Raw genomic sequence first — 12,738 nt, 5'->3', positions numbered from 1 at the left:
CTAGCAGTTTTAAAGTCAAAGTATATTCCTAAAAAGAAAAAAGGTTTTACACGTTACAGAAGAGGTCAGCCACTTAGGTTATGCTGTTAAAAGAATTTGGTATTTCTCATACCTGGAAAGGTATTTCCATGAGGATATCCTTTCATTAGATCTGCACTCCAAAGCATACTAAGAGTCATGAGCCTTTAAAATAAAGAGCTAAAAAGACCCCTACTTACAGGATTACTGGTTGCCATCTTCAAGGGCCTCAGAAGTTAATGTTTTCAATCTAACCAAATGAAGTCCTTTTACAGAACTGAGCATGGCAGCTAAACTGTTAACACTTAAAACTTTAGTGAAAATAAACGTCAAATACAGGAGACAAGAAACCTGGATTACTGTATTTTATATCAAAAGTAATTAAAGCAACACAAGTAAGTTCATAAACTGTCAGATCAGGTGGAGCCATACAGCGTGTGCTCTAGAACTGGTTTGATCCTTTCCTTGCAGGGAAAGAATAATTCTTGTGTTTCAAAAAGATCAGATGTACAGAACAGCACTTTTTGAGAGGTAACTGTAAAGAAATGGTTAGTAACAGCAATTCCACATCGTATCAATTTTACAGTAATAGCACGTGTTATGTTTTCAATTGAAGGCCTTCAAGCTAATTAGCCACTAATTGTGACAAGAGGGGCACTGTATTAGCCAATTAGCCAATTAAATTGCCTAGTATACTGGAAATCAGCAAGATGAGTACATTGGAAAAGGTGAAAGTGAGAAGGCTCTGAAAACACCATCTGAATCATGTTGAGTAACCTGCTCCCTTTGCAGAGCTGCACTAGGCGTGGATAACTAAGAGGGAAGTTTCAGCATCACCGAACACACCCGAAGATCCACTCTACTCGTGAGCCAAGTAAAGAACACTACTAGGAACACAGAGCAGGATACTGCAACAGCAGACTGATTGCTCGGAGAGTCTACAGGGATAGATGCAACATGTGACAATAAAAAAGTGAGTCTGAAGTGTTCTAAGAAAGTTGTGAAAAAAGGAGAAAAATGACGACAAATTTCAGCCATAGTATGAGATAGAGTGTTAAAGTGAAATTAAAAAGGCAAGAATGAGCTAATCTAAAACGTGGTTTTTACTTTTGCAAATAAGTTCCAGGGCTCTACATTAACTCTTTCCCTCTGGACAGGGAAAAAGCAGAACTGTGCAAGAATGCATCTTGGCTACATATAAATCATCAATCAAGACAGATGTGGAGGAGAGCTGAAACTAGCTTCCGGAATGGCACAGTAGATACACTGCAAAAAAACCCCAAACCAACAAAAAAATACCAAAACCCACCCCAAAACTGCTGAATGCCAGATGTTTGTGGTTAAGAGAACATGTAGATGTAAAATATAAACAAGATATCCCAGTAGATGATAGCTGTTTGACTTGAAGTTAAGCAATCTGGGCATATAAAATACATTAATGTAAAGCCCTGGTTTACAACGTTTGTCAACAATTACCTTGCAAATAAACCAAGTGCCTTTTTCACTCTCAAACCAACTTTCAGATCATTTCAAAAGCAACCAGGCCATAGAAATAATTAAAGAAATAGGTAAAAACAGAACAGATACTACAACGTAAAGGAAAATAGAAGTATCTGGTGCATAACTCACCTTATTAGAATGAACTGGCATATCACATATAGAGCACAGATGGGGATAACCCTTCGGTAAGAATCCATGGAAGTCTTCAATATTGCTATTTGGAGGAGCACCTCTCTTTTTCTCAAAGAGAGATCTCTCGGGACCAGGACCACGACCCATTCTGTCATACTCACTGTCAAATTTATGATAGTTATGCGAAGTCTCACCATAGAAAGATTCATCCCTACACCTTTCTCCATCTCTCAATCTGTCATCTTCATAATCCATTCTGTCATAATAACCAGATTCTTGAGAACGACTTCCATGGTCATAGTCAACCACTGGGTTGAGACTAGGACCACGATCATCAAAGCTATCTCTTCTAAAATGCCTTTTTTCTTCCCAATCATCCCTAGGTACTCTGTATGGTGGTTCCCGTGTGGATGATCTGCCATCTCTACCATAACCTTCTTCAGCTCTCCTCCTTTTAAGTTGTAGAAGGATCTGAGGCAAGTTTTCAGGAGTGATCTTGTCCTCGGGATAGCGACTCAGTTCATCTAAGTCTCTAGCAGACAGACCAAAGCTGGCCAAAATGTTTGTGGCCTGGTCTGCATCTCCACGGTGCTGAGAAGACAAAGGGAGCGGACCTCTACTTCCAATGTTAAATATAGACTGCAAATTATGGGAAGAGGTACTACCAGAAGACAGTGCACTATGAGATCCTTGTTGGTTCAATGAAGAACTCATTCCAAGATTCATTAAGCTAGCAAGGCGTGCAGTACCCTGGTTCATCCTTCCAAGAGATGCTGGCATATTTAAAGACTGGGTAGCAGCAGCAAGAAGGCCTATTCCTGCAGAGAGGTCACGCCCATGACCTTGTGAATCCCTACTCAGAGATGACTGCTGGAATGACTTGGACATTGTAGAACTAGAGCTTGTCTACTTTATGGATCAAAAAAATTCTTTTTGTTTAGTTTTTTTAAAGATGGCTGCAAAGAGAGCTCACACTAGAAAGCTAGGCAAACTTCACTTCAAAAACGGTAACGCCAAGAAAGAGGATCAATAATGACTGCAGATCTTCTTCAAGCTGAGAAACACCAGACAATTCTGTAGAAAAACAAGCAGTTTTAGTCATAAATCCCTTTAAACAGATGCAGTTTTAAACTTATGCATCATGTTGAGCTAAAAAACATTAAAGATCTCAATCTTACAAGGCTTTTATCACATAACAGATTCAAGAGGTACCCAGAACCTACATATATTATTGCAGATAAAAATACAGTAGTTTCCTATGCATACTACTCTTCTTCCACAAAAAGCTACTTTCACACTGAAGAAAAGTGAATTTCAGAAGTTTGCGATGTCTGAAAGCATCTATAAAGTTTACTGACATGTAAGCCTTGATCTCTGGTTAATGGCTTTGTTCATACCCTACATTACTGTACTGTGTCTGTGAGAAGAAAACAAAAAACTTAGGCCCATAGAATCCAAGATGACTTTGGCATATAACACATATTTGAAAATGAAACCTCTATCACCACAGAACAGGACGAAAGGAAGTTAAAAGTAACTGAAGTCTGGGCAAAAAGTTTCTGCTATAAGATCTGTAAATAAGACCAAACATAATATTTAGTCTTTATGCAGTAAAATTCCAATTACTGATGTGAAGACAGATGTGAACAAGAAAAACAAGTTTTACATTTTGCAGGAAGTAAACAAGACCTCTTGTTCCAATTGCAGTTACACTGCTAACAGCATTTCTGAAGGGATTCTTAACTCTGTTACATGGCAGCTGTGACACCAGCCTGTACTCTCAGACCTCAAACTAAACAAGGTCAGGCTTAGTGCTGGGATGGGACAAGGAAAACCCTGCTCCTGCAGGAAGAGACCCCAGTGAGTCAGGAGATGGCACCACATCCCAGCGGCACTGCCAGCCTGGGGCTGGCACTGACACCGTGACCACCTGTGGGAGTTAAAGATCCTAAAACACTGCTCACAAGAGAGAGGTGACTCTTTAGTGTCCCAATAAAATACTAACCTAGCACTCAAACATTTGGTTCAACTGCGTTTACACAAGGTTTTAACTAAACAGTCTATCAATATCCACAGCACGCTGCAATGAATGTATTTCATAAAATATTCTTTTAGGGCAGAGCAGAAATAACTGTAATACTTCACCCCATCCTCCTCCAGCCTTGGGACAGATACACAAAGTTTAAAGCAATTCAGTACGTGTGAAAATATTCCTGCAGGAATAATCTGCTCTTGGGTCCCCGATGCTGCAAAGCCCTCGCCAGTGTGGGCAGAGCAGCTCTGCTTCTCCAGCACTGCCACTGAGGAGCACATCAAACACAGAATCACTGGGAAAAGAAACAGGCACAGGCTGCACAGCTGCAAATGAAGTCAGCTCCCAAGAGAACAGGTACGTTTGGGGAGTAATGGAAAGGACAAAATGAAAGCAAGGACTTTTCCTTGAAGAGACCAGCTCTGCAGAAGGCAATGGCTCTTGTACTGGAAAGAGAAGGAAAAAGGTCAAGGTTAGAGGTCTCTAGCCCCACTGCCTGCTCAATACACAGCCTGTTCCAACAGTGCACAAAGCTGAAAAACACTTTTTTTTTTTTTCTCAGTAACAGCATGATATAAAACTATGCATTTATGTAGAAAAAAAAAAAGGATTCCCTGAAAAATACACAAAACACACATAACTCCACCGTTGCAATCTAACTCCTTTATACAATTTGCTGCATACTCTGTTATCAATGCATCTTAACTCATTTCAGCTACATTTTTAAGATTCAAATACACTGGAGTCATTAAAAGGAAGCTTAACTGTGCAACATTTTTTAAGAATAAGAGATTGAGAAACATGGGGATGAAAATAAGTTTGAAAGTTCTGAGGCAGAAGACAGAAAAACACTGCAGAAAGCTTCAGAGGAAAACAATAACACAAGAACACAGGGGTAGCATACCAGGTGAATTCTAAGGGAGATGTCCCAGAGAAGGGGGGCACACTGGAGGACACCTGATTAGAAAGCATTGAAGAACTATATTGTAAAAATCAAGACTCATCTAAGTTCAAACAGAGAGGAACTCTAATATTCACCTGGGTACCATGCTTTAATCTTACATTCATTCAGTAGTCTTCAAAGTACTTTTATGACAATTTTACAAGCTAATCCTTACTCATTCAATTTTTACACCTGAATTTCCTCTTAGTTCGTTCACACTCTTTCAGAAGGGTTTGAAGCTGAACTTACTGGGTTCTTCATAAAATCAGGTATTCCAGAGGGCTCTCTGAGCCTGACCCAGCAGCAATTCCACAGATACCCCTGTGGTCAGGACAGGCTGTGTCCTGATGTTAGTGCAAGGACAACATTATTCAAGTTTCCACCAAATGAGGAAAGTTCTCCACTTCTGAAAAACACCCTTTATTTGAACAAATGCTCCCTAATCCTCTTGTCACAGCTGTCAACTGGCAGTGTATTGTGTGCTGCTGCAGAGATTAGCAGGGAATAAACCCCATGGCACCCCGGCCTGGCAGGACCAGGGCTGCAGGACCCAATGGCGCCATGCTCAGACCCCACTCCAGAGCTTTACAGAGCCACACCCAGCTCCTGCAGCTGCAACACCCAGGGAAGGGGCAAAGGGAAAATAAAAATAGGAAAGATGGGAGAATAACCAAGACAAAGACACAGAGAGGGACAATCTTATGGAAAAGCATGAAGTGGGACAGTAAGACAAGTGTATGATGCAGACACAGCACAAGTTGGCAATTGGTGCTAGTCAGGAAATGCCCTACATCCAATTAGGTACTTGAGTACTTAAATTAACCAGTTTGAATATCCTCAAAAAACCACCATTTATCACACCACTCATCTTGCAATAGCTGCTGCACTCCACTCCTAAACCAACCCCATCCTTTAAGACAACAGAAAGAGGTGGGGGAAGAGCTCTACCCTCACACCAAGGATGTTTAACTTCCACAGGGTCAGGTTTAACATGATCCTAAGGCAGCACTTCCTGGGCTGCTGATTCCATGCTGGTATCTGACAGGGATAGGTTCCCAGGGAGCAGGGCCAGCTTTTGAGAGAGGGTGCCATCAACTGAGTCACAGCAACAAGATGGGCAGGACTGAACAGAGCTGCCTTGAGAGCCAGACACGAGTTAGTTCAAAGTGTTATGCTACTTGTTCTGCATGAAATTTCAGCTAACTGGGAACAGACAGGCTTCCAGGTACACCTTTTTTAAGATCTGTGGGCAGAAATTTGGCCATATTAAGATTTGAAAATATATAATATCAAGCAATCTTGAAGTAAGTTGAAAGTCAAAATGTAATTAGATTTCCAGACAAATGCAGACAATGAAAACAATTTGTATCTACAAGTTGCAAAAGAGTATTCTATAAAGGCAGACAACAAAAATAAGGAATTTGAATCCTACAGAGTACACTGTTATCAAACAGAGCCCAAAATGAGGCTGATTTTTAAACACTATAGAAGGTTTTTCTCTTAGTGTAAATCTGAACATATCTTTTCAATAAAGCTTATGAACTCTTGCTCCAATATTAAGTTTGACCTGAGAACAGTTTAATTCAGTGAATTTTTGGAATATATTGATCATGCTGAACACAATAACCTCAGCTTGTCACCTTTTATGAACATAAATAGGCTGAAAATAAGTCCCCAGTTCCCTATTCCTTTTGCCACTCTCAGGGGGTTTTAACTTATGCAAAGTCACTGTAATTTTAATGTTAATCTTGTTCTTAGAAGAACTCATCTTTTACCCATTCCTTTTCCACTATTTACAGAAAAAAAGTCTTAAAAATGAAAAGTAACTGTTTTCACTTTCTAGTCAGTTTCACTTCAAAACACATTGAATTAGAACAAATACATTCAGTTATGGTAAAAACCTGAAATTATCTACAAGCTGAAAAACACACCCTCATTTTGTAACAACACAATGCTTTTGCAGATCCTACACCCTTGGGAAAAAAGTATCATAGAAGTTTTTGGAAGTCTGCTCTTCGGATAAACATCTATAGGTCGTCCTCCTCCTCTCTTACACATCTTTACTCTGTGTGGCAATCCCTTCTGCCATGGCAGAATTCTTCTGCTCCTTGGCAAAACTGGCTCCAGCACATCATGGCAAAAAGGGCTATTGAGGGAAGAGATCTGGAATTTGGATATGCAGCCCCCCCATGCTGCTCTGAGAATTAATGGTAGCAAAAACAAGAACTTGCAAGGAAATTAGAAGCAGATGTTATCTAGTTGCTGAATGACCAAGTACAATGGATCTCAAATCCAAGGGATTAACTTTTGGACAATACAGAAAAGGCCACTGTATTGTCCAAAGGCAAAGGAGGAATTGCCCAGCTGCCTTAGAAATGCAGATTCTTGCTCATTTCAGCTCCCATTACTCAGGGTGGTTATTTAATATAGCTGTTCCACATGCGAGAAAAGCACGCATCTTGTTCAAGCCACCTCAAAGGTCATGCCCTTCATGAAACTTCAGGAGCACCTGGCACATGGGACTCACGCTTTTTCTGGGCACAGATTAACCAGTCTGCTTCAGGCACAACAACTGGAGGAGTTTCAGTTCTTAGGATTATGTTTATCTTCATCCCAGGGACTTCCTTGATCAGAGGAACACAAAACAATCTGAGAGTTGAAGTGACTGTAACAGAGGATTGCTTCAGAACAGGGAAGTGTGACATCTGAACAGGCATATTTACAAATGGGGAATTAAAATGACTGATTTAGCAATCAAGAATCTTAAAAGAACTTACAGTTTTCAACATCTGAATGCAAAAAGGAACATAAAAGAGGTTGGTTTCCTATTTCTTTTCATTATATAATTTAATAAATTCAACCAGCCCTCCTTTGTAAGAGGTGCATTTTAAAAGTGCATTTATTCCTTTACAGAAATAGAAGTAGAAAAAGAAGATTCAAGAAGAGTAGAGTAAAAAGGCAAAACCCATGTATTTTTTGAAAGGGAAAGAAGTAACACCCAGAAACAACAAGCAACTGATGTTACTGTGGTGACCACACCACAAACAACTATATGGCTTCCAGCCATTCCTTTCTACTGCTTTCAATCCCATGGACACCTTGAGAGTCCCCAGCCTCCAGTAGGGCAGATGCATATAGGCTCCTGCAGCTCCAAAAAGCTCCATGGAGCCACGAACAGAGGGGCTCTGCCAAAACCAGAGTCTCTGTGGAATGCTGTGGGATTTCACTGGGAAACTCCAGCAACACAACTGTGTCCCCAGGCACAACAAGGACACAATCCTCCCTCATTCCCAGCAGGTGTGGGGACCAACAGCTCCGCAGACACCAAAATTTTGACATCAACCCCAGAGCAAACCACAGAGCAATTTTTTACCATTAAAAAAAAAAAAGAAAAAAAGAAAAAAAAAAAGAAAAAAAAAGAAAAACCTCACACAGAACAGTTCTGTGTTCTGATCTGGTAACCTGAATTTCCAACTGCCTCGAGGCATTTCCAGGGCTGGGATAAAATCCTGGTCTTTCCCAGCTGAAATCCTGCTTGAAGTTGCAAGAAGCATTCTAGCTGCAGAGGAAAATCAAAGAACTGTTTCACTGGTTCAGTGCTCAAAATAAAACCCCTTTTGTTGAATTTATAACTGCACAATATGGTACTTAAACACTCACAAACTAAATGAGTTCAGAAATATCATGAAGTATTTGCTTTTGTTTCCAAGACTTGTTGACTCAGAAAGCTGATGAAGAAAGGAAGCAGCATTGAAAAAAACCACTCATAAATTAACAAACTGAATGGAAATAATTTCATTGCAGCTCTGCTTGCAACAGCTTCTCCCCCAGATTTGTTGAGCCACCCAGAAGCCTGTTGAGTATTACATTATAAAATACCTTTGCATTCACCAAATCTCTCAGCAGAGACATGTGTAAGTCACAGCAAAGGGCAGCACACAGCTTTTCCTAATTCCTCACCCAAGGAATGAGTGTTTTTATTTAAGTGCAGTTTATTCCTGAATAAACCAAGTGGTTATAAAATAACAACTATATGAAACTCCAGTCTGGAAACCCAAACACTGACTCTTCTTCCCCCCTCTTTAATTGATTTTCACTTTTTATCTTTAGGAACATGGACATCCACATTTTAAGAACACATTTAGGAATTTCTCTGGGGTTCTTTTCCCATCATTTAGTTCCAGGACGTACATAACACCAAGTGCACAATGCAGAAGTACAAACACTGGCTTATCAGTTCACAAGGTCTGAGTGCCAGTATCCTCACTCAGAATTCAGTAATGAATCATTTTTGGAAGTTTTTTTGATAAAATTCAAGACAAAAGTTCACAAATCTCTTGGGAATACAATAAAAACGTTACTATGTTCCACTACATGTTATAAAAATAATTTACCATCTTAGCATATTGAAAACTTGAAACATTAACGTTTCAAATATGAGAAGATTAAATCACTGGATCAATAGATTCTTTGTAAAGAAGCTCCTGAAAATGCACCCTTTTCTTCTCGCCATGAAAACTACACAGACTGCCTTAAGAAACTTACATTTTTGACCAGAACTTCTCCCTACTTATCTGACTGCACGAAGTCAGGACCAACTACAGTTCAAAAAACCTGAAGAATTTAAAGCTGAGTAAAAAGAAGAAAGATCATTCAGCAGTTTGAACCACTATTAGATACTTTTTTCCCAAAGGTCTGCATCGTGGAAAGAAAAACAGCCACACATTTGGAATCTGAGGGATGGTTCAGCTTGCTTTCAACAGCGTAAATGCCTCATTTATCATTTAACAAAGCAGTTTTTCAGGCTCCCAGAAAGTTCTTTTCAACTTCTAGATGTTTTCAGAATAGGTGAACTTTGTATCTCATTAGTCTGACTCTGGAAGCAGAGTGTGTACATTAAAGAAACGGAACGTTATCAATACACCACAGGAAGAAAAAAAACACACCCCCGCAGCTTGATTTGTAAGCACAGCCTGAATTATATGGAAGTGAAACTGAGTAGAAAGAAGGGTCAAACGGCTGCCTGAACTCTCAGGATTCTTGTTGCTCCATTCATGAATTCTTAAGGCCAGATGGGCATCACAACCAGCAATGTTAGACTCTAACGGCCTTTAGAGAGTTAAGGAAGGAGGGAGGAACAAGGCCGCCTGCGAGGTCGCGGCTGGCGCTGGCAGGGAGCAGGGGAGAGCTCCAGGCAGCGGGAAGCGCGGCGGAGCTGGGTCACGGCTGCAGGGCCGAGGGGCCGAACGGGAGCCGCTGTCCCCGGGCCCGGGGGACGGCGGCGGGGGGAGGGGGGTCGGGGCTTTGTTCGGGCCCGGCGCGCCCGCAGTTCCGGCTGGCGGCGGGCGGGGGCGCCCCGGGGGCCGCGGCACCGGCCAGGCCGGGCCTGCGCGTGACCGCCGCGCGCCGGCCCGCGCCCCCCCGCCGCGCGCTCCCGCCTCGCCCCCCACCCCTCACGGCGCGGCGGCCGCCGCAGGACCCCGAGATGGCGGCAGGCCGGGGGCGCGGCGCCGCTCCTACCTGCGAGCCGGCGGGGACGGAACGCGGCGGCGGCGGCGCCTCCCGCTCGGTGCGGCGCCAGCGGCGGGGGAAAAGGGACGGACGGACAGACGGCGGGACTGACTGAGGGAGGGAGGGAGGGAGGGAGAGAGGGACTGAGGCGGCTGCGCGAGCTCCGCGCGCGCCTCGCCGCGCTCGCGAGAGCACGCCCGCCCGCTGCCCGCCTGCTCACGTGCCCGGCGGCGGCCGCCCCGCTCGGCTCCGGTATCACCGGTGAGTCCGCGCCGCTCCCGCCGCTGGCCGGGACCGCCCGCCCCGCCAGCCGTGAGAGATGTGGGGTGTGGGATGGGGACGGGGAGGAGGCGCAGCCGGTACGGCTCTCGCGAGAGGTGGGGGCCGCTCACCGTGCTCTCGCGAGAGCGCCGCTGCACCGCGCGCCGCCAGCCCGCCGCCCGCGCCCCGCTCATTGTCCGCGCTCCCGCGGGGCAACATGGGAAGGCGCGGGGGGCGGAGCGGGGCGGCGGCCACGCCCCCCAGGAGGAGCGCGGGGCTGGGGGCCGCGGGTTCGCGGCTCCCCTCAGCCGCTTCCAGGGAGCGGCACCGCCGCTGCGGGGTGTGCCCGGGGTATCCAAGGTGTCCGGGGTATCCAGGGTGTCCGGGATATCCACAGTATCCTCTGGTCCCCACGCTGTTCTCTGTGTCCCAGGGCACGCTCACAGGCAGCCAGCCCCGCCCAGCCCGAGGCCGCTCTCCTCAGCACAACGCAGGTGTCACCATCGCTAAAATATTCAAAACTCCGGGCTCTCGCTGGCTGTGAGGCCGTTAGAAGATTCTGGTAAAAAGGCCCTGCAGCCGATGTGCAAGGCTGTGCTGTTCCTCTGATCCAACATTGCCACCTTGTGCTGGATGAGGAGAGGTCCCTGTGCTGCCGCCCTCCTGAAATCCGTGAGCTGTCACCAAAGTACTCCTACAGCCCCTCGAGTACTATTCGTAATTTTGATTTATTTCGTAGTCAACATCTTTCTCCCTATTTAATTTTGTGGCTAAAGAACCGGTCTCTCCATTAGCCAGTAAACTGCTGTGTTCCAGCAGCTTTAGGAAGGTGAGGGTGTGTACATGAATTCATGAAAAGCTCCAGGGGAAAGGAAAAATCTGCCTCTTCAATTCATCACAGGCTGATTTTTCTTCTCTGTACGTGGCTGGAGAGTACAATGAAACAATAACACAAGGTATTTTTAAAAAATGGAAGTGGTACAATATATGTGTTGAAATAATATGGAAATGCTCAGAGAACAATCACAAGAAATCCAGCTCTTAACAAGCTCAAGGTAAAAAAACAATGAAGTGCTCAAAAACAAGCCCATAAATCTCAGTTAACAATCTTCCTGTGCTGTGGTGCTGCAGAACAGTAAAAGCAGAGCAAATGTATAGCAATCCAGCCACTTTTGCCTAGCAGAAATCATATATAGACTGCAAAATGTATGGTTCTCCTAAACAGAACCATAAATCACATTGTCATTTCCCAAGTATGAATGCAGGTCCTGCTCCATTTCCTGGCTTTCACTCCCAGTCTTGGACCTCATGGGTTCTCTCCAAATTCCCTTTGCTGCCCTGCACTCGGGGCACCAGAGCAGGTCCAAGGTGAATCATTCTGACCTTTATTGATCAGCTGTGTGCTGCAGAAGGAGCTGCATGGTGCTGACTGTTCCCTTCCTGCCAGAGGGGACACCCCGAGCTCCAGACCCTGTATTTGTGCTGGCCACTGGAGAACCTTCAGGACATCCCTATTTTTTATTTCCCAGTTGCGCACAAAGCGAAAGCTGGACATGCCCCAGAACCCCACCCCATGCCCTGGGCTGAGCCCCCGTGTGGGCAGCAGGGCAGGGGGCATTCTGTCCCTGTGATGCCTTGTGAAGGCTGACCTAGAGCAGAGACTGGACAGAGCTAAAGAATAAAGTAGGGATTTATTAAGAGGCCTCAAATAGATCCACCTTGGGCAGCACAACCCAAAATGGGCACAAAATGGACGACACATCACAGGGTCTCACACTTTTATAAGTTTTGGTCCATTAGCATATTGGAGCTAATTGTCCAATTACAGCTCCAGCCCATGCAGTCCCATCCTTCTTGTTTTCTCTCTTCAGTCCATGTTGTTTATACTTTTGGGCCTGAGATCTGGATTTGCTCTCCTTGGGTCCCCAGCTAGAGAAGGAATTGTTTTGTCTCTGTGAAGAGAGCTCACCATCTCCTAATATGAAGCCCAGACCCACACACTAAAGCAGCACAGAATCTAAAAAATAGAAAAGCTAAACCTGAGGCATCACCTATGCCCTTGTGCTCAGGTGAGAGCCCACCTGCAGAGCTGCCCCAGCACAGGCAGGAGCTGGAGCTGCTGGAGCCAGGCCAGAGGAGGCTCCAGGATGAGCAGAGGGATGGAGCAGCTCTGCTGGGAGGAAAGCCTGGCACAGCTGGGAATGTTCACCTGCAGAGGAGAAGCTTTGGGCTGAGCTCAGGGTGGCCTTGCAGGGCCTGGAGGAGCCCCAGGAAACCTGGAGAGAGACAATTGCCAAGGGCTGGAGGGACAGGACACAGGGAATGGCTCCCAGTGCCAGGG

At 44.7% G+C, this 12,738-nt stretch overlaps 1 protein-coding gene across 5 annotated transcripts in view; it reads right to left on the bottom strand.

The window, feature by feature from the left end:
• MATR3 (matrin 3) overlaps nucleotides 1-10,608 on the bottom strand; it is a 24,282-nt gene extending 13,674 nt beyond the window's left edge. Inside the window, exons 1-2 of one of the 5 annotated variants that reach the window (XM_084216066.1) lie at nucleotides 10,146-10,472; nucleotides 1,648-2,724 (exon numbers count right to left, since the gene is read on the bottom strand). In XM_084216066.1, coding sequence (XP_084072192.1) covers nucleotides 1,648-2,538 — 891 coding nt within the window. In that variant the 5' untranslated portion in view covers nucleotides 2,539-2,724; nucleotides 10,146-10,472. Of the gene's footprint in view, nucleotides 1-1,647; nucleotides 7,516-10,145; nucleotides 10,473-10,528 lie in introns of those variants that run through there. The other 4 variants (XM_084216068.1, XM_084216069.1, XM_084216070.1 and 1 more) reach the window with 4 other exon arrangements.
• Nucleotides 10,609-12,738: the final 2,130 nt, after the last annotated feature.

Source organism: Fringilla coelebs (genome assembly GCF_963513975.1).
Source record: "Fringilla coelebs genome assembly, chromosome: 15".
NCBI classification, from domain to species: domain Eukaryota; kingdom Metazoa; phylum Chordata; class Aves; order Passeriformes; family Fringillidae; genus Fringilla; species Fringilla coelebs.
This window is presented reverse-complemented; position numbering and strand designations above follow the sequence as displayed.